Raw genomic sequence first — 21,221 nt, forward strand, 5'->3', positions numbered from 1 at the left:
CACAACAAATGCTAAGATCTGATAGCCTGAGGAGCGTTCCAGGTGCACATTTATCCTCCTCGGGAGGAGCCCGTTACTCACATCTACTCCAAGCCAGGATATGTAGGCTGTACCAGAAGCACCACCAGCGTTCAAATCCCAGTCAAGACTGATGCAGATCAGATCTCCACGCATCGGTCTGTTTTCTGAAACATTACCTGTTAGGTACTGCCACGAGGTCAGCACTAACTGGTAATTCCAGCGACTTGCTTGTAACGTTCCTTGGTAGATTAGCTAGCCAGCTACCACAGGTACAAAGCTCAAATTCATTTGGGCAGTGCTTAAGACTGCCAGCATACTTCACAGATGACCGGTTCGCAACAGTCTACTACTTTAAAACAAGCAGATTTCAAATATTTTAAACTTTTGATTTAGCAGGCACATTACTTTGCGTTTCAGAAGTTCACCATCTGCTGGCTTTACCTTTTAAGTCTCTCCGCGCTCCGGCTGCGCAGCCATCTGGGATGAGATAATTTGAACAGCAGACTGTTTCCTCCCATGCTACTAGAGAGGAAGAGCAGCCAAGCATGTATGAATAAAGTCTATTTCATTCTTTCAAACAAAGGTGGAGGAGGAGGATTTGAAAGTTTAAAAAAAAAAAAAAAAAGAAAGAGAGAGGAGGGGGAGAGGAAGAAAACTAAAAATGGCAACCCCACTTTCCATCTACAAGCGCACCATGGCTACCAGAGCTGAGTCACAGCTACTATGGGAGATAAATGAGCAGGAGAGAGCAGAGCCTGACTTACAGATCCCAAGGTGAATTTGCAAGGCGGGCAGCTAGAAAGCCTTTGCATTTGGGAAGCAAAAAGGGGAAAAGTGGGATCGGAGAAAAGCCAAGCAGCTCAGCCTCCATCTACCAAGTTGTTTTTCCAACTGAATCCAGCTAAAGCCTTTGAACCTCCTGTCAGTTACCTGGTGTGAATCAGGCAACACCCCTGAGGTTAAGGGCATCCACACGGACTCAGGAGAACCCAAATCTTCTGCATTTTCTGCAGGAAAAAGCTAAGATACTAAATGCCAGCATTTTAAGTTAGATGGGAAGAAAAAGAACTTCAATTACCCAGCATCTTAAAAATGCATCCTTTCGCTATCAACTGGCTTTGAGACAGTGACCCTCCTATGCTAATTCTTCTCCACTAAGCTGCAGACACCTCAAATCCTTTGCTATTCAGAACACCTCAACACGCACAGGAAGCAGCCAGGAAGATTATTTAAAAAACTCCAGCTTATTACTACGTCAATCAAGTTTGCTTTGTTCAGCATGGTAAAAATAGTCAGATGTGGTGGCAGAAGCGGCAACGTTTAAAAAGGTTGCACTGTGACAGTTCCCATGCAAGGTGCTAAAAAGGGAGCTGTGCAACCATTTAAAGAAAAGGTAACTCCTCTGTACAGAAATAACACTTACTGTGTCATTGTCAGCTTTTTCTGATATCTTGACAAGCCGGTGCTTCAGGCACGCTGCTTGTCTTATTAGAGGGAAGCACCACAACACACATCCTACACTTTGTCAAAAGAGTAATTCTCACCCAAAATCATTTTAAATTTGCATGACAGCACAAAGGTGAATTCAGAAGCAGCCAAGGGAATGCTTCGAGGACTGAGTGCCTCCAAAGGGGCATGGCTTCCCTCATTTTGTAACACTAGCAACAAAAACTTCGGTAAGCTGGCCATGGACAGCAATTCTTTTTCCACCTGTTAAACATCAGTTAACTCCCAAACGCTCTCATGCACAGGCATCCACTCCCTTCCCCGCAGACCTGACACCTCCTGGTCTTCTCCAGGAGCGGGGCTCAACTCGCGATCGATGTTCTAGCATCCAGTCTTTCACTCCTCATAGACAAAACCGTAAAACCTGCTTGCTGAAATTCTCTCAGAAGGCAAGTTTGAAGAGACAGGGGATTAGAAAGCAATCGATGAGAACCGCAGCAAAGCAACAATTTACTCAGCAGGGCTGTCTTGATAAAAATCTCACCGACGACTTCTCCCTCACCTTTGTGATTTAAGTTCATCCGCTCCCCACTGCCTCAGCCTCCGAGCGACAGAAGTCAGAGACCCTGCCCACCAGCCCGCAGCCCCCAGGGGACACACAGCCCCAGCAGCCTGCACAGTGTCAAGATTCCAGCGCTCGGCAGGCAGACGTCGCTGCTGCGGGGAAGCTCCAAACCACGTACCTGGAGTGCTGCGAACGCTCGCCAAGAGGAAGCGGCAGAGATGACGGGCTTCAGCTATTCCTTGACCCTCGATAAACTGAGGAAGAAAGATCATAACCACCATCCCCGGGGGTGTTTAGAAGCAAGACCTCACTCCGAGGAAAACCAAGCTCTGTCCAGCAGTAAGCAAAGAGAAGCGCCTCGCAAGGTTGCCTCCAGAGCCAATTTTTATGAGCTGCTGGAGCTTGCCCCACCTGGCCTCTAGACTGCCTGTGATCATCTCTGGGAGCAAAGAGTCATCTGGCCAGCCATCCGATGCACTTAGGAAACAGCTGCATTGGATAAAGAAGACAGTTCATCTTTGTAAGAAACAATATATTTTATTTTTCTGACACCACAGCCCTGGCGAGTGGTTTTGTACCAAATTTAATGGAGGTTACACAGAACGTTTTACGCTGGGGAGGAAAAAAAAAATAACCACAAAAAAAATCCTGGATAACTTTTAGTGTCTGTTCCACTCCCACATTAATAAAATCACTTGGGGTTTCTAAGAAAAGGAGAATAGGAAACAGTGAGAGAGACTACTGTAGAATGTAACAGTGTCCAAGTCCAGCCCCTTCCTAAAAGTGGGAAGAGTCCCCACAGGAGGAGAGGCGCTCCTAGGTTTACCCCCCAAAATAACACAATGTATTGCAGCTGCCATAGGAGGAGACAGAAGGGGGACGGAGAGAGAGAGAAGCCTATTTAATAAAGAGTGGGAGGGAGAGACAGAAGGTGCTGGACAGCACGCCATAATTTGAAAAATATGTCCTTAACTTATTATTTATTTCTTTTAAAAGATTCCCCTCACTGAACTTAAGTTCCTTTTTGTGCTTTTCATTAATACTCTGCTCTGAGGTCGTAGTTTGGTTTTTCTATACATTGGAGTTGAAGGAAAATAGTCCGAAGTTCTGAAGATGGATTCTCCACCTAAAGTAAACAGCCTAGAATCCCATTCTCCTCTCACCCCAAAGACTAAAGTCTCTGCTAAAATCCCTTTTACAATATAGTACAGTACACAAAAAACCCCAAAAATAACCGAGAGTCCTGGGAGAAGCCAGTCCGAAGGACGTAAACATACAGAGAATGGTGCAACTTGTGACAAATGGCAATTCTCAAAATACAGCTACAGATTCTCAAAGCAGGTGCCATCACGGGATACCCAAGTCCACAAAAATAATTTTTAAAAAATAAATCTTAAAAAAAAACAACCTGTTAAAATGAATAATTTTTTTTTTCAGGTAATTCCATACATTCGAGATTTCCCAAAGCGTCCTCTGGTCTCTTTTCACCTATTGCATGGCCAAACTGTACTCCTGAAGCTCCCAAAAAAGCCCTCAGGACTCGGAATCTCATCTTCACAAGGATCAGAACATCCAGTCTTACGGTAGCAGCTTAAAACATCATGTTCCCTGGGTTCCCAGGGCCTTGGCTAAATCCTCCCATGCCCACGTCAGCAGCCATGCCTCGGGGCCTCATCTGGGGGGGAATCATGATGTTCTGTTGGGGTCCCATCATGCCCTGCATTGACATCATCATGCCGGGCGACCCGACGGGGCCCGGGTGGCTGTACAGCCCCGCGGGGGCTCGGTCCTTGCCCGGGATCATGCCCACGGCGGCCACGGGGTTGCTCATGAGCGCGGGCTGCCCGGGCATCGCCGTCTGTGCTGGTGCCATCATGCGGTGGTGCGGCCCCATCATGCCCTGCTGCAGGAAGGCCGGCGGTCTCATCGGGTTGTGGCCCGGCATGGACGGGGCCGTCCCGAGAGGGATATCCGGAGTCCCCACCGGCCCGGGGCCCCCCATGCCAGGCAACGTTAGTCCCATCCGCGGGGTCTGCTCTCCGATCATCCCCTGCATGTGGGAGAAGCCGGGCCCGGGCCCCTGCGGTTGCTTGCGGCCCGGCACCTCCCCGCGAGGGAAATACTGTAGTGTCTGGCTCGGCTTCTCCGACGGGATAATCCGGGAGAGGTCGAACTCGGGTATTCCCGTGGCTCCGGGACGGATCACCTCCTGCAGCTCCGGATCGGTGAAAACCGAAGGCATGTTGTTTCCAAGAACAGTGAAGGAGTCCGGACCGCCAGGGCCTCCAGTCTTGCAAAGTGCTGGATCTGTCGAGCTTTGGGGCAGGTTGGTAGGACGCCCCAGAGGTCCTTCTCCGTGGAAGCCCATTCCCGCCGGGAAGTTGCCTTGCCCGCTGCTCGGCCCGTTGTGGGGAAATGGCACCTGCTGTGGAGGGGACTGTACGGGAGGGAACCCCTGCGGGAAGCCCAGGCGTCCTTGAGGTACCATTGGAGACTCTTGGGAACCGTGCCCCATCATCGGGTTGTGTGACATCAGGCCGGGTCCCACGGGGACCCCGTGAGGAGGTATATTGGGTCCCATAGCATTTGGAGAGGGCATCTGGTTGTTGTGGGAAAGAGGCTGGGTCATTCCCATTGGGCTAAGGGTTGGCATTGGACCCACTGGGTTTGGACCTGAAATTCGAGGATTCTGAGAATTAATGCCCATTCCTAGGGAAGAGACAAGGAATCGGATTTAGGTAACGGCCAAGCATAAGCAAACAAGGAAAACAGCAGAGAGCTTTCTGCAAGGTTACCACATCCACCAAAAAAATTAATTCAATTACTGCTAGTAAAAGACAGCAACAGTAGTGGCTCTGGAGAGCGCCATTTGAACCAGAAAACTGATGCCACCTGCACAGCAGCCTCCCTAAGCTCGTCACTGCTCTAGCAAAAAGGGCCTAAAGCCTGCTCTGTAAGTAGGATCTTAGCCCAGCTCATACCTTTGCTACTTTCCTGGCAGTCTAGACGTGGCAGTCAGTGACAAACAAGTCTGTGGCAGATTATCAGCACATGGACACTTGTCCACCGGGAGGTGACTGAATCTCCTTTCAAAACCTAAGAAGCGATGAATCAGGTAACGCTGATAAGCCTAGGCGGTGGCGATTGGCGAGGTTAACGAGCTAGCATCCAACTTACTCAATTAGTCAGCTTTCCCAGGTATATTCAGCAACTCTTATCATTAGTGTGTGAAACAGATAGCGAAGCTACAGGTAAACTCATCAAGAATTCATTACCAGTTGCTGCTCTCTTCAAACATCCAGTCATCCCCTCTTGCCACTATTAATTCAACCGGGCGGAGGGCCTACAGCCTACTTTTACATTAAATACAGGTCTACCCATCAACGTTAAACTGTCAGCAGAAACTGGATTTATCCTATGAGCACGCTTTTCTGTGAGAGAGCCCTAAAGAACAGCATTTTATTTTGCCTTTCCTTCCACTTTCTGAGGTAGAGACCACGACAGTTTGCCTCAATCCCAGTTGAGGTCACCTGCCTTTACACACTACTCCCTTTACCAGAAAATGTACATTTTGAGAAAGTCTGCTAACATTCTTCTGTAAGAAAGGCAACACACAAAAATAGTGGAGAAGAAAAGACCAGATGATTCAGTGTCAACAAAAAAAAGAAACCTCGTGGTGCTTCTATGACACTGTCTGAAAACAGGGGAAGAATGGTTTCTTCTAGGTAACACATTGTAAGTCTGATGATTATCCCCATGAACAGCCTTCACTCACACCAGTTATCCCGCTTGTGGAATAAGAGTGGGAATCTCTCCCATGCATAGAACACCCCATGACTATATATCCTTTAATGTTTCCCCTCTCACCACCTTCATCTGATGAAGCTTCCACACCAATCACTCTCACTGTACTGCCCGAAAGCTTGGGCTTACGTTGCCTTGAGTTTCTTACCTGGTACACTGTTCATAGGTGGCAAATTTGGGGAGCGTGCCGGAGGGGAGTCATCATCTGAGCTGGCCACGGTTTTGATGGCATCATGATAGAGCGGTGTTGAGCTGGGCATGGCAAATTTGGACATCCTGGACATCATGATGGACAGAGGGTTCTGGGAGAGGGTTGGCTCCGGAGGCATTGTGTAAGGGCTGCTAGAGGGAAGATTTCCAGGGAGAGTCGCAGGAGCAGACTGGCTGACTGTGGAAGGAGGTGGACCACCTTGGAGGGGGAAAAAGAAGGAGAAATTATTTATTTTTTTCACCGTTTTTCTCCTTAAATCACACCCTCTTCTCCTAGGAGATCTCAAAAACTTTAAAACCCTTTTATTACAAGGGACCATCTGACTCATACAGCCAACGCCTGTGAAAAGTAACCAGAAAAATAAGCCTGTTGGTCAAGATTTGGTAAACATTTGTTATCCTGGATTCTGCACTTCTGGAACTCTCAGGAGCCTGTACAAATCTACAGAAAACACCACCAGGTATGTCTGAAAACCCTACAGTTCACTTTCCACGCACTGAAGACACACATACGCGCTACGTCTAGCCATAAAAATCCAAATAAATACACAGTCAGTTAACTGATCCTGCGCCCACCAGATGTCAACTGCAACTCCCTTCCCTTTTTCTTGAAGCAGCACCAAGCGAACACAAAAGATGCGTGCGGTGCGATGAAAAGCTGGAGCAGATATTACACTGAGACATGTGGGCAGATTTCTGACAAGCTGTATCAGAGCAGCTACAAGCAAAACTCCTTGTTTTAATTTCATTTCTGCTTTTACATATATGTATTTACTGCTTCATCCAGTTAAAGAAGAATTCTCTGCCCTTACTAGCTTACCATAATCCTTCTCTCCCCAAACTAGAGGTAACTGCACCTCCAGCCTCCTTTGTCCTTCAGCCACGATCTCCACGTCACATTTGAAGAAAAAATGCTGAAGTGCTGGCACAGCCCGGCCAGCAACCCTGCTCAGCACTGCAAGGGGTCAGCCTCCCTGCGGCACCACTGCTGGGATTCCCCTGCTCTCAGCAGGCAGGCGCCGTCCCCCCAGCGCTGCCTGTTACCCGCAGCAGCACTAGAGGGCAACGTGGGCAAACCTCTCCCAGCTCAGAGGTTTCCCCAGGCCGGAAAGCTCCGGAGCTTGGAGCCTGGCTGTGGGGAGAGACCCACGGTGAACAGCCCCAAGCTGTTCAGGAGCAGGCTGGGCTCTCAGACCTCCGTGCCAAGGTCCCAGGTCACAGCAGGGCTCCGGTTTGCTAGCAAAGGGGGATCATACAGCACCCGCTGGCTGCTCAGCTCTCTCCAAAGCGCTCAAAGCCCAAACAAACGTTAGCACATCTCCTCATCTGGGCTGGGACACCTGGAAAGCTGTAACCACACCTGGACACACGACTGGCCCCTACGCTCTGCATGTCTTTGTCGGAACTTTTTATTCCGAAGCATTTCGTACCTCTACACCCAACCCGTTACTTCGCTGTCCTCCCAGCCACCAGCCCTCACCCCCAGCAGCTAGGGCACAAGACGGAGTTGGGACGAGGAGGGGGCACTCACCCGACTCCACGTTCCCCAGCATGGCCGGAGACGACATGGTGAGAGACGCCTTGTGGTTCGGGGGAATCCCGGGGCTCTGCAAAGGAGGCTTTGGAGACGAAGTCCATCCCGGAGAAGGTGCGGGGAGAGACGGAGACTTGAGGTGGACAGGAGAAGCAGCAGCAGACCCCAAGACCGGGGGGGACTTAATGGAGGCAGCGGCAGCTGCGGCAGTGGGGCCCGCGAGCATTCCTGCCAGCTGGGAGGGCGTCTGGGGGGACTTGAGGTTCCCCGAGGGAGACCCCATCATGGGAGACTGCACCTGGCGCATGGTGGGAGACTTCAGGGGGTTGATCCCCGGAGAATGCACCTGACCGGCTGCGGAGATATCCAGGGGCTTGCGGCCCAGGCTGCGCTGTGCGGGGGGAGCAGTGTTGAGGCTGTTGGGGTTACTGGTGGGGTTGAGAGGTAGTGGCGGCATGTGGCTGAGCCGGTTGTTAGTCCTTTGGTCAGGCCCCATCTGTTCTCTGAGATTTCGGAGGCCAACTCCTGGGCCCTGAGACATGGGAAGGAAAGGCCTGGGACCCATGCCATACTCCTGCTGCGGGTGCTCCCCGAACGGCAACGGCACCATCTTCTGCTGGGAGGAGAGCATCTCCGAGACGCCGGGCCGCAGCTTCATCATCTCTTCCGGCCCGACTCCCGCCTCCCTCAGCTTCTGAGGTACCAGGGGTGGGTTGGAGCCCATGCTGACGTTCATGCCCATGTCCCCCTTCATGCCGCCGGGGCCCATCCCGAACTCCAGCTCCCTGCTGGAGCCCATCTGGGGGGGGATTCCTTTGGGGAAGTCCCCCCGGGAGGGGCTCATCGGCCCTTCCACCGGCATGCGCGGGAAGATGGGGTTATTCCCGGGCTCCATGTGTCTCTGGGAGGGAATCATCCTGTTGATCTCCATGCCGGGCCGGATGCCCTCCATGTTGAGGCCCGGGGGGAGGCCCATCTGCTTCTCGGCCAGCTGCTGCTGATAGATCTCTTCGGGCAGGCCCTGCGGGTTGGGGAACCGCTCCCCTCGGCCGGGGCCGCTGAAGACGCCCTGGCCGGGAGGGAAGTTGCGGCCGTCTGGGATTTTTGGCACGTCGTCTGGCCAACTGACCCCTGAAAGCCCCGGCCGGGAGGCGGGATTTGGGACGTTGGGGCCCTCCATGTCAGGGTTCATCATTCCCGCAAAACCGGGCAGGCGCATCTGGCTCCCAGGCATGTTGGGATGAGGGGCCATGCCCCTGGGGGGCAGCGAGTGGGACATGTTCATGCCCTCGGGGAAGGGCTCGGGACCTCCGGGCCCCCAGCCTTCCCCTGGGGTCATCTGGTAGGGGGGGGGAGGGCCTCGCACGACGCCGCGAGGTCCGTGCTGGTGGACCATCATGTCCTGCAGGGAACACTGCTGCACGACCACCTGCTCTTGCTTCCTTCTCTTCTCCTCGTAGAACTCCTGCTGCAGCTTGAGCCAGGCCACTTGCTCGGGAGTCATGTGGTCCAGGTGGTCGGGGCCGATGGGTCCCGACTGGGAGTTCATTGGTGGCGGCCCCATTTCGTCTGGGGAAAAGGGCATGTCCCTGTGTCCTTGAGGGCCAAACGGAGCCCCTCCATCTGTCCGAGACCCTGACCCTTTGCCTAAACTTTGGGATTGAGCCATCATGGCCTGTATCGGCCCTTCGGGTTTCTTTTGGGGACCATCCAGCACCCCAGAGTTGGGGGGCGGCCCCCCGCTCTGCCCTCCCGCAAACTCCTTCTCGTCGGGGAAGAGCATGCGCTGAATGTCTCTCAGGGTCTGCAAGGAGCGCTCCCGGTGCTCCAGCTGCTCCTGCGACAGCCCGTCCGGATTCTCGCCCAGACTGGACGGGTCCCCACCGGACACCGGCTGGGGAGGACCTTTGGGGTCTGCAGCGGAGCTATTGCTACCTTGGGACACCGGGCTCACTGCACGGTTGTTGGGGGTTGAACTCTGCCCAAATCCTTCCGTCTGCAATGGGGTGGAGTTGGCGGGGCTGCCCACCGACATCACTTTGCTTTCCACGCTGGGGCTGTCCTGATCTATGGGACACGGGGGACCAGTGGGTTTGGACACCGGTGCTGACACGGGTGGAGTCGGCTGCATTTTGGCGTTCTGGGGAGGGTTCTGGTCCTGGGCGGCGGGGGGCTGCGGCTGCGGCAGGGGCTTGGGTTCAGTCCGAAGTGCAGAGATCTGGGGGTTCTGAAAGAGAAAGGCACACGCCATCACTCCTCTTCTCACGGCTGTGCCACACAAGCAGAGGTGCCAATGAAATGCCCTGTCCCGACCCCCCCAGCCCATGCTCCGCAAGGAAGGGTAGCTTCCACGCAGTCTTTACGGAGCGGCATCTTGGCAATACGAGAGAGATTTTGCACACGCATTACAGCAGGTACCCCTTGCTTCTGTGCAGGCTCTGCGTGAGCAGTGGGTTGGAAATACACCACCCAAATACTGCGAGACTCAAACTCCTCTTTGGATAATCCAAGACATTTATTTGAGGAAGGCTAGGCCAACTCTCCCTCTCTTTTCCATCCTACAATTTATCCCAGAGCATAAACAACCATCCCTCTCTCTGAATCACACACGCACAAGCACATTTACCATTTCCCTTCCCACCCACATGCAGGTAACTCCCTACCAAGGGTACAGTGTTTCGTTCCGCCTTGCTGTTTGAGATGTTCTGGATATGAAAGGACACGATGGTTTCCACCTGTCCCTTCAGCACGGCTTCTGCAGCCCTGCAAAGACAGACAGACAGACGCACATATCCAGGTGAAGCTAAGAACCAAATTTTCCTAACCATCCTCCCTTCTATCCTTCAGCTGGCAGAAGGGAGAAAGACTCAACCACACGTATTTTGACTCCAGATGAGTAGCAAGAGAAAAATGCTCACATCTACAAACTCATCGCCATTTAGGGGTCATGTCTTGGTTTAAGTCACCCCAGCTGTACTCGCTGCATGGACTGCAAACGAGTATCTTATCAGCATTTGCCAAAACTGCACCTCCGAGGACTAAATAATCACTTTTTGGAGGGCAAGAGGCAGTGATGTTCCCCACTCCAGCCCTTTCGGCATCTCCAAAACAATTAAAAATGCCTTTTTGCTACAAAAACACACCGGATGGAGGAAGGGCACACGAGAATTTCATAAGAAGGGAGCACAGGTCTAAGCCTTGCTTTCTGAAGGCATTCAAGCATCTACCTACTTGTTGGCCATCTCAGTAGAAAAGACGTAAACCACTTTGGATGGAGTCTTCTGGCCACTTGCTGGCTCCAAAGTAGCAGTCAGGCCATGGGAAGGTGTGGAAGACCTCGGGGCTGAAGCATTTGAAGGAGTCATGGAGTGTGGGGTGTGCTGAGAATCCTGGGACTTCACGTGATCGGCAGAATTGCAGTCTGGAAGGGCGGAAGAGGGAAAGAGGGGAATCACTATCCTGGGAGCTCTTTGGGAACCATTCCTGGTTCATATCTGGAAACAGAGATTTTCCTCCACTTCCCCCTCACACACTGCTAATGGCGATTCTTCCGTTACACCACGCACCCTCCCCCCAGTGCCTCCATGCTGCTACAGGCCCTGCTGGCAGAAAGCTCAGCCTGTCCCATTTGGAGACAAGGGGCAGCTCCCAGAGCCGATCCCGTTGCATTCTCTAACGGTCACACAGAATAGCAGGAGAACTAGACATGGAGACGTCCAAATATACAAGTGTCTGCATCTAAGGAGAACACACTGGGCCAAACCCAGCTTTTTCCCCCTCCTCTTCAGCCACCTTAGCCAGGAGACCTCGCAAATGGGCAATAAACGAGAGATGGACGACTGCCCACCTCATCTGTTTTCCCACCGCCTCACAACGGCAATATTGGAGCCAGGAACAGAACCCAGAAATCCCAACTCTCTGCCTTGTGCTACCAGCCAGGGTGCTCCGGGTTATGTATCTGTGTTGACAAAACAGGCTTGCGTATTGTTCAAAACCCCAGTTACAACAGAGCAGTTCCTGAAAGGCCAAAGGCCAGAAGGAAACCAACAGGTTGCATTTGTACTTTCAAATCCTCCGGGGGAGTTTCAGAGTTACAAAGGAACTTTCCCACCAGAGCCAGGCCTGCACGTCCACTGAACATGATGAGAACAGACGCGTTTACCGATGCCGGCTACGACAACCTCCCCTCTTTGCTTGCCCTCAAGACCCTTGGACATCGCTGGCTGGAACTTAGAGAACCAGAGGCAAAGAAACGTTTTGCTAACGCTTGCCTAGCACTTCTCCATCCCACAGAGGACACCTACTAATTGCCTGCATTTGTGCCCGTACCCTAGCAAACGTACCTTTGATTTCAGGGTCGTCATTAGGAGTCCCGGCTTCCCTCTGTTCAAAGGAGTCTGCCGAAATGCTTCTCTCTCTCTTCCCCTTCCCCTTGGCACCATTTCCAGCCCCATTCTTTAGCCCCATGCTCCCACCTGGGCCGGGGAGCACTTTGGGGGGGTGACCTCCACTTTTGGGGTCACAGGGAGAGGGCTGGGATTGGCTGGTGGAGCCCCCTTGTTTGCCCTGGTTGGAAAATTTGGAATCCAGCTGGGGGTTGCCAGACGGGGACATCACTGTAGGGGGACGGACCATCACCTCCTGCTTTGATTTGGGGCTACTGGGGACAGAGGGAGGAAAAAAAACAAAAGGAAAGAAAAGAAAGTGACAAATCATTCCATGGATTCATTCAACCCTGTGGGAAGAGAAAGCAGAAACAAGCAGTGCCACCTCTGCAAGCAAAGACAATTGCTGACAAATAAGAAATGCCTGCAAGCTTGGAGTCATCCAGGTGCTTTTCTGAACGTGCCCTGAAAGGGTTATTATCCAAGATGGGATCTCATTGCTCAAGAAGGCACCAGGGCAGGCTGCGGACCTGCCAGATCCCAGGAACTGCTGTCACATGAGGACCTACCTCTGGGGCTTCTGTCAATAAAGACAGCGGTTTCTATGTGCACAGAGAAGCGCCTCACACCAAGCGCAGCTCAGAGTAAACAGAGGCGGCACAATAAAGTTCACCTCACCACTCTCCCGGACCCAAATCACACAGCGCAGCTCCCATCTGAGCAGACCCCCCCTGCTCCTCCCTATCCAGTTCTACAGGGAGCACAAGGAAAACCCAGCATTACTGTGGCATTCATCATACGTTGGGGCGAGCTGCCAGGAAAACACAAACCTCTGACCGTGAAAACAATTAAACCAGATTCAACCTGCCTCTGAAGAAGGAAAGGGAAGGATACCATCTCCCTGCACGCTCCTGCAAAATGGGGCAGATGAAGCTTCTTGCATTTGCCAAAGGAAATGCAAAATCCTTTCCTCCCCTCCTTCATTCAGCCGATTGCATCCTAAAAATACTTCGCTCCCCTGGGTTTTGCACACACATCAGGCATCCTGTCCTCCTCAGCATCCAGTTACTCCATTGCTACCAGATCTCCTGCATTTTGTTTTCCCATCACCACTGCTTCCAGCAGGCAGTGCTCGCTAGCATCCTCGCTGCGGGACTGGCGCGTGCCAGCTCCTCCTTTGGACAGGCATCTGCCTCAGAGGCATTCCCTCTGAGTCACTCCCAGCTCCCGGTGACCTCTAGGAGTAAATAATCGAACTGGAGAATGCTGTCAGTCAGACCACTGCGCGTCCCCGGACGCTTTTCACTTCCAGATTTTTCCCCTTCCAGCTTAGCGGAGGAGAGATGCTGACCCGCTGCACTGGCAGGTGAACGATCCGGAGGATCTCGGGGCACGGCTGATCAGTTCTCCAGGCTGCTTCGGCACACAGCGGGAGGGAAGCATTTTGTGTGGAAGTACAGACAGAGACCTTCTGCTGCCCAACTACCCCTCGGGGAAACAGATAATTAGAAGGGGTTGAGGGGAAGAGCACAAACGGATAGAAACGGCACGTTCGCTCTCCTCCAACCTACTTAGACACCTGGTGGAAGGGAGGAGGGCAGGAGGAACGGAGAGGCCAAACCCCACAGGTTAAGAGCTCTTTCAGCTCACCCCGAACCTAACGAACATGGGGGCTCATCCACACCGTGCAGCCAGCGCCCAGGTACCCAGCACACCCGACAGGAGCGCAGAGGAAGCTCGGTAAGTCGCATGCACCTGTCCTCGGCTCGCACCGCAGCAGAGCAGGGGCAGCACCACGCGCTGCTGGCTCTTTTCCTTACCTCTGTGTGTTGCCTGACGGGGAGTTCCTCACTTTGGGGTTACTGGAATGCATTGACAGAAATCCTGAGCTCACAGTCTCACACGCAGGCAGATGGGCTCTCGTCAAGTTCCTCTGGGGACTGTGCCACCAGAGGCAGCTCTGAAGCAGTTCCTGCCACCCGCTTCTCTCAGCGCTGTCTGTCTGCTTGCCTTTTTTCTCTTTGCTCCTCTCTGGTTTTGCACGGGGCGCTTCCCTCCTGCAGCTCCAGCATTCTCTAGACGCGTGCCTCCTGCTGCCCAGGGGAAGTCTCGCATCTCCAGGGCACACTGTTAAAACCAGCCCACAAGAAGAGAAGAGAAATCTGGTGAGGAACTCTGCAAGCAGACGCATCTGCGAAGCAGCACATGGCAGTCCTTGCCCGTCACTGCGAAGACGCAGGAGAAGAGCTCTCAGATGGCTCCGCACAGCTGCGTATTTCAAAGCAGAGGCAGCCCCGGCTGGCCGCTCGGTTTACAGGCGGCGAGGCCAAGCTTCCCTTCAGCCACTCAAATCGCGTGGGGAAGCTTCTCATACCTGGAAGCTTTGATTCCGTGTCTGTGCTCAGCTTGAAGACACCTCACAGCAAGTCAGCAGGAAGCCAAAATGACAAATCCCCCACATGACTTAGCTATCCAGAATTCCCCCGTGAACGGCCATAATCTGATATTTCCTAAGAACATAAACTCTGCTCAAATCTTTTCTGTCTCCTTGGTCCAATATAACCAGACATAAGTTCATTGATGTGTGCTAAGAGTTGCACAGAGGGAGGAAAATAAAATAAAATGCCTTCCTGACCACCTGTAAGCAACCAGCTATGCTGTGATTACTCTGTAAATACCAGAGAGGTTAGTCAGTCATTATTTCTATTAGAAAGGCCAAGAGATCGCTAGAGAGCTGCCCCTCTAAATTTGCTCAGCAACACTGTACAAACTATCAAGACCTTAAAAAAAATAAGAATAATAAAAAAACACGCACAACAAAATAAGCATTTTTTTCAGCTTCTTGCTAATAAACAAATATGCGTGATGCAGGCAACACGACACTTACAAGTGTTTCTGGGGGAAGAAACTATTGAACATTACTGTTTATGTCCTTTGGGCTAAATTATTTTGGAACAAATTTCTGTCTTGTTTATGTTTCAACAGAATCTCTTCTGCTCATCTCATCTACTCAGATGCAAATCCACTTAATTTAGAATCTAACCAAGATTTATTGTTAATGTATTAAGCAATGCTAGTTAAATATTATTCAAATGTAAATATTCCTGGTATTCCTCCTCAGCACCGAAGAAGCAGTTTCTTCCTGTCTGTATCAAATGAAACAAAATAAATCTCATCGGACTGGGAGCGCCTTGAATATTATGGATAGACAACTGTTTGGATTGTTTGTAAAAAGGAAAAAGCGCTTTGCTTATGTGTTGACACCGGAGGACTAAGAAACTCGTGTACTTTATGACCACCTCTGGCCAAGGAGAGTTCTCAGTAACCTGCATTATCGAGCAGCTGGTTCTCTGGTTCCCCAAAATGATATTACGAGGCTGTGGTGCCATTACATATTTTAGTGACTTTGTATCACTGCACTTTAACAGGATAGCACCCCACAGTCCTTCCTCTGTAGCCCTTCTATGAAGCGTATCACCTCCCAAACATCACCTCCTCTCTACCATGTACCTCCTCAGCAAGCCAGAGGAATATCCTGCTCCATATGCTCACCTCCACTGCGCTGCACAACCCCATTAACGAGGGGAATGTTTCTGCAGTAACAGCCTCATTTGTCCTGCCTCTTACTTGGCACGATCAGGTGAACCCCAGTCCCAGCCACACGCTCCACAGGATCCCTACATCTCGCTGGAGCTGTGAGCTGGTTATCCCATTGATTCCGAGAACAATGTTGGGTTCCTATTGTTACCACTATCAGGCTGTAATTGGAGCTGGTGCTGCACAGACACATTGAGGACAAAAAAGAACATTTTCCTAAACATCTAAATTGTCCCAACGTTCCATGCAAATTCAACTCCTCTGTCTGTTCGACAACAAAACTGTAACATTATCGACTGCACTGAATTACAACACTTTTCAAAATACACTCAGGCATCAGTAAAAATCAGTGTAACTCAGGGAGACTAGAGAATCCTCACTTCAGGTGAAGGCGTGACTGAAAACAGAGTGAATTTCAGGTAACAGAGAACAGGAACAATAGCATTAAAGAGTGGAGCTCAATGCTAAAAGCACTGCGTGGGCGCCTGTGTGACGGACTCCAGTATTCTACTTGTTCCTTCCTCTGCTTTTCCACTTTTGCTATTTATGCCTTATGATGCTACCTTTCACAAATTACTAGATGAGAATTGTCTCAGACACCCAGTCCTGCACAGTGCCGTGGGAAAACATGAAGAACAGAACCGAGATCACCCCCTCTGCACGGGACTTCCGACAGCACCAAACTTCCAAGTACTTCACAGAGCAAATTAAAAAACCTCCCATTTTTTAGCCATGCATTTTATGCTATATATACACGTATCTTCCAGCTGCTGGAATTGATACGTTCTGCAAGGGAACTCTGTTTTCCAATCTCAGTTTAAATTTCTTCTTAACAGAGAGAGCTATAAAGGACACATCAATATATTCATTGGATATATCGGAAGAACAGCAACTCACCTTCCTCTGCTTCTCATTTCTGCACACTGGGAACACACCGTCTTTTATAATGTGAAATGGGGTGCCTCATGATTTTTCTAAATGCACTTCTAACGTATGTCTGTCTGGAAATCTGGGGTTCAATAATGGAAAATCTCCAGAGAAATGTATTTTTGCAGCTGGAGCCTGCCTGCCAAAGCAAAGCCCTTATCATTGGGTTGAAATTAGAGGAAGGTTCGTTGACGATGAATGGTCAAGCCACTTCCCAAAGCATTTCGGCAAGCTGACTCTGGGGCTGTGTTTGCAGGGTTGCTTGAAGGTACACAGGAGAAAAGAAAGAGGGGTGGTTCAGCAATCTGCTCATTCTCACCATCTCTCTCCTGACCAGATCAGGGGAAGATCCAAGCGGGAACCAACCCAAGGAAAACAGGAGAAATCTCTGTTCAGCTGGATCAGTCCCCTTGATCTGGTTGATGATGCAACCACATCAGTGCCACTGCAAGCTCAAAGGAGGAGGTGAGAACAGGTGAAAAGTAGCCTCACCCAACTCGGTGGCTGCTCCCAGTTTGGATGGCACAGAATGGCTTTAAACATCAGTTTCAGAGACAAGAGAGACGGACCCACATTCATGGAGACATGACAGGCCCTCCCCTTCCCGTCAAGTAGCTTACCGAGACCCCTGGCGTCACGACACAGCAGTACTCATTGTGGAGGCCATGAGGTGCGAACCACTCCTCTCACAAGCAATGATCACCTGAAAAAAAGGAGAGAGGCAGAGCTTCAGCAGCAGGAACCACAGCCCAGCCAGCTGCCACCCCTCCTTCCTAGCCTCAGGAGCGAGCAGAGGAGTCAAAATTCGTTCTGAAGCACTGGCAGGAGGGAGCCTCTGCCTAGGCTGGCCAGGTTCACCAGCAGCAAAAACGCCAGCATCAGGCCAGAACAGTCTGAAGATGTCGGCAGCGCGAGGAGGTGCGGAGGGGAAGTAGCTCAGACCTGCTTTAGCACTCCCACATTTGAGCTTGCTGGATTCCCATGAGCTCATCTGTGCTCTGAGAAGCTGGCACGAAGCTCACCCGAGCAACCTCCCCTTCCCTGCGCCCATGCCTCTTCAAAGGCTCGCCTTCCCCTCGCTGTGAGCCCAGCAACATCTGCCAAACCCCTGTGCTCCACACACAGCCTCCTCCACAGCCAGACAAGCTATAAATAAAAACATCAAGCGTCAGGTAAAGCCAGGCAATTGCTCAGTGGCATCTAGGGGAAAACCAGGCAGGTTTTGGAAGGAAGATGCACTCCTTGCTGTTCTGTTGGCCCCTACTGCACGTCACTGTGCTACGCTACAGGGAGAAAGGAGTCCAACTGCAAACCTTGTGTGAGACAGCCTGCGAGCTTGCTCACGAGAGAGCTGCAGATGTGAGTAGGACCCCTTGTCCTACAGTTATTCCCTGTAAGGCCAAAATAGTTTGTAGCCCATGAGTGGATCAGCCACACTTTCAGTACTGGAGACAGCCCTGCATCAAAAACTTTCGGTCACATCTTAAAAGAAAGACACGAGCACCTGAAAACTTAGCAATAGCAGGAAAGGCAGACTGAGGCACGGCTCAGTGGTAAATCTGAGGTCAGGAGAGAAAGAAAGAGCAGCTACCTGCCAGCTTCTTCTACCTCATCCACTGAAAACTGGTGAGGCCGTGAGAGCAGCCAGAGCCCAGGCAGCATCCAGGCTGTCGGGGCCGGTGCGGTCCCCGAGCGCTCAGCTGTTTACACTGTGAGGATGGCTCCCCAAGCGCTGCCAGGGGCTTTCCGTGCAGCCTCCGTGCCTGCTGCTGACCAGATCCCTCCAGCAGGGAGGCAGGAGCTGCTGGGAGGCTCAATTAGCTACGCGTTGTGAAACCCTCTGCGTATTCTCTTCCCTCCGACGTTCTCCAACTGTTATCTCCTGCAGCTTCACCTTACCAGTGGGGCAATACCTCGCCGCGTAATCCGCCTCAACAAAACCAAACTACAAAGCCAGGCCCAAACAATGGAGCTCCGTTCCCCACCCAGTCCAGCCAAATCAAACAATGAACTCATCGTGATAGACCGTCCTTATCTAGCCAGGTCACACCTGCAGCCCTTGCTGGAACAAACGCCCATCGCAACAAGCTGCTTCAGCCGGCACAACCTCCCGCAGCGGCCCCATCAGCCCCGCGCCCGATTCCCCAGCCAAGCTCCTCTCCCCTTTCCCCCACCCCACCCACCGAAATGACACCGGCCGTGCCATGTCACTGCCAAGACTGGCGTGCCTGTGCCGGGCAGTGACAGACTCGCCTGCTCCCTTGGGAGGGTGAACACCACCACCAGCACACAGCGCAGTGGGGAGAACCCATCGGAGGGAATGGTCAGGTTCAGTTGGCAAAGCACTGGGGAAAGATGGCCTTAAAAAAAAAAACATGGACCACAGGAGGGACACAACCAGACACAAGGCACCGCTGTGGCGGCCCAGACCCGGCTATCACGATGTTATTCCATCTTTGCTGCCCCCGCACAGTCTTGGCCCACAGCACACAGGCAGATACCGATACACGCTCAGCTGAGCTTACCCACTGGCAACTTGCTCATGAGCCATCTCCTATAACTAGCCACCCTATTACTGTGATGCAAACAAGTCAAAAAAAATTAAAAAAGCCCACCCAAACTAGCTTATTCCCTCTCCATGCCCTTGCACCACAGAAGCGGCGCTCGCACTGCTTGGCAGTGACAAGTGGCCGGGTACACGGAGGCGCACAGCATTAGGGCTGCTTCAGCAGGAGCAGCCGTAGTTAGCACTGACTCGCTTCAGTCTTTTCTCCCTCTTTGAGGAGGAGAATGTGGAGAGATGAAATGAAGGCAGACCAAGTAGATAAAAGTATCCAACTTCTGGCCTTACTGCGACACAAAGCACTAAAGGCAAGAAACCTCTTTCTTGGGGTACAAGAAAGAGCATGCTTCTTCTTTTTTCCCCCCACAGCCTTTCCAAGACTGTCGGTCTGTGCCGGACCGAGGGTGGCAAGAGCCCAACATCAGCAGGGAAAAAGAAAAAAGCCTCGAAATGTGCTGCTACAGACAGCAGGCGGTGACTCTGAAGGCGAGGAGAGCCAGCACCCTGAATTGGCGCTGCAGCAGCGGGATGAGGAGAGGAGGGAGCAGGTGGAGTGAGACCCTGAGCAGCGGCTGCAGGAGGGACGGAGAGCGGTGGTGCCGGCAGCAGGGCACAAACAGGAGCAGCGGGCTCCCCGTGTGAGTGGGTTGTGGGCTGAGGCGGTGAATCAACCGGCACGCTCCCTCAGCACAACTGTGCTGGGAAGGGCCTGTCCCATCTCCCCGACCCTCCTTCGACCGCTTGTGAGGGAGAACAGCAGCACTGGCAGGGGGTGACCCCGCTGCACCCGGGACAGCCGCAGAGCTACCACAGGGGCTCGCCCCGTGCAGCTTGGACCAGTTTTGCCTTGCTGCACACCTGCAGCCGAGCAGCACGCGTTACTTTTTAATAAGCGGCTGCTTAACAAGGTGCTTGGTCACAGACCTCATCGATAAGAGTGCAACCAGGAAACAAGGAGGACGCGGGAAGTGTTATTCAACGCTTTTATTGAGCAGTCAGAGGCCTTTAAGATCGTGTGTAAGCGACTGTGTACGTTGACGTGAGTATTCCGACACCACGCACATCTCCCCGTGACGCTGGGGGAGATGGGGACACGGGGCAATCTTCATTCCCTTGAACCAGCCCCAGTTTCCAGCTATGGCCCATACGCAGGGCTTGTAACTACACCCTTACATCTGCCCCCTACCTCCTAGCAAAGGCTGTTCTCCTCATCCTCTCCCAGGAAAGTGTAAAGCACGTGCCTGTAACACAACTCGTGGTGAACCCACCAGCATTCAGAGGGGTTTGTCAAAATGCTGCCTTACCTTCCGCAGGCCCAGCGCGTGCCGGACCCAGGAACCCAACTGCCACCAACCTAAGGCCATCCAAGCCTTTCCCTTCCAGCCGCCATGAGCACTTGTGACCAGGCTGAAAACTGCCTCTGGAAAAGAGAGGATTACTTTTCAGCCACCCAGTGGCCACACGCTCACCGGTGCTGCAATAAAGGAGGCAGCAGCGACTGGTGGTACAGGCGTGGACAGGCTCAAGCTGGTTGTTCAAATACACTGCTGTTGTTCCCCTGCCTGCTCCCTCTGCACTTTTTCTTAAACATAGGCAGAAAACACACTGGATACCTAAAGAACCCCTGGGGCTGAAGACACAGGATCAATACACATCATGTGGACCCAGCATAACACCACCCTTCCAAGCAAGCAATCAGCAGCTGGCCTGACCAGTTACTGCCCTGGCTTTTTCAATAGCAGAGATTGCGAGCCTCTTCCTCTAATCAAACTACACCATCATCGCTCCAAAGCCTTCCAGCTGCCATGCTGATGTGCTCCTCCTGCCAGAAAGGCAAAAATCAATTTCTCAGCATGGCACGGGGCTGGGAAAGGGGAGGGTCAGGCTGGGGGTTAGGGAAAGGTTCTGCACCCTGAGCGTGGTTGGGCACTGGGACAGGCTCCCCAGGGCAGCGGTCACAGCACTGAGCCTGCTGGAGTACAAGGGTTTGGACAACGCTCTCAGACATAGGGTCTGATTTTGGGGTGGTTCTGTGTGGAGCCAGGAGTTGGACTCGATGGTGCTTGTGGCTCCCTTCCAACTCAAGATGTTCAGAATCACTGAGCCACCTTGCTAATACAAGGCTGACTGGACAGCAACACACAGCCAGCCACCAGTTTCTAGATGGCC

General features: G+C 52.2%; 1 protein-coding gene across 6 annotated transcripts in view; it reads right to left on the reverse strand.

Moving 5' to 3' along the window:
- Positions 1 to 2,549: 2,549 nt before the first annotated feature.
- Positions 2,550 to 21,221, reverse strand: part of BCL9 (BCL9 transcription coactivator) — a 51,989-nt gene continuing 33,317 nt past the window's right edge. For 4 of the 6 annotated variants that reach the window (XM_082760893.1, XM_082760896.1, XM_082760895.1 and 1 more), the window contains exons 2-9: positions 17,110 to 17,192; positions 13,786 to 14,092; positions 11,924 to 12,240; positions 10,812 to 11,001; positions 10,244 to 10,343; positions 7,578 to 9,807; positions 5,985 to 6,245; positions 2,550 to 4,741 (exon numbers count right to left, since the gene is read on the reverse strand). In XM_082760893.1, coding sequence (XP_082617019.1) covers positions 3,624 to 4,741; positions 5,985 to 6,245; positions 7,578 to 9,807; positions 10,244 to 10,343; positions 10,812 to 11,001; positions 11,924 to 12,240; positions 13,786 to 13,838 — 4,269 coding nt within the window. In that variant the 5' untranslated portion in view covers positions 13,839 to 14,092; positions 17,110 to 17,192 and the 3' untranslated portion in view covers positions 2,550 to 3,623. The remainder of the gene's footprint in view (positions 4,742 to 5,984; positions 6,246 to 7,577; positions 9,808 to 10,243; positions 10,344 to 10,811; positions 11,002 to 11,923; positions 12,241 to 13,785; positions 14,093 to 17,109; positions 17,193 to 21,221) is intronic. The other 2 variants (XM_082760897.1, XM_082760898.1) reach the window with 2 other exon arrangements.

The sequence above is a fragment of the Aythya marila genome, assembly GCF_965140915.1.
Source record: "Aythya marila genome assembly, chromosome: 1".
NCBI lineage: Eukaryota > Metazoa > Chordata > Aves > Anseriformes > Anatidae > Aythya > Aythya marila.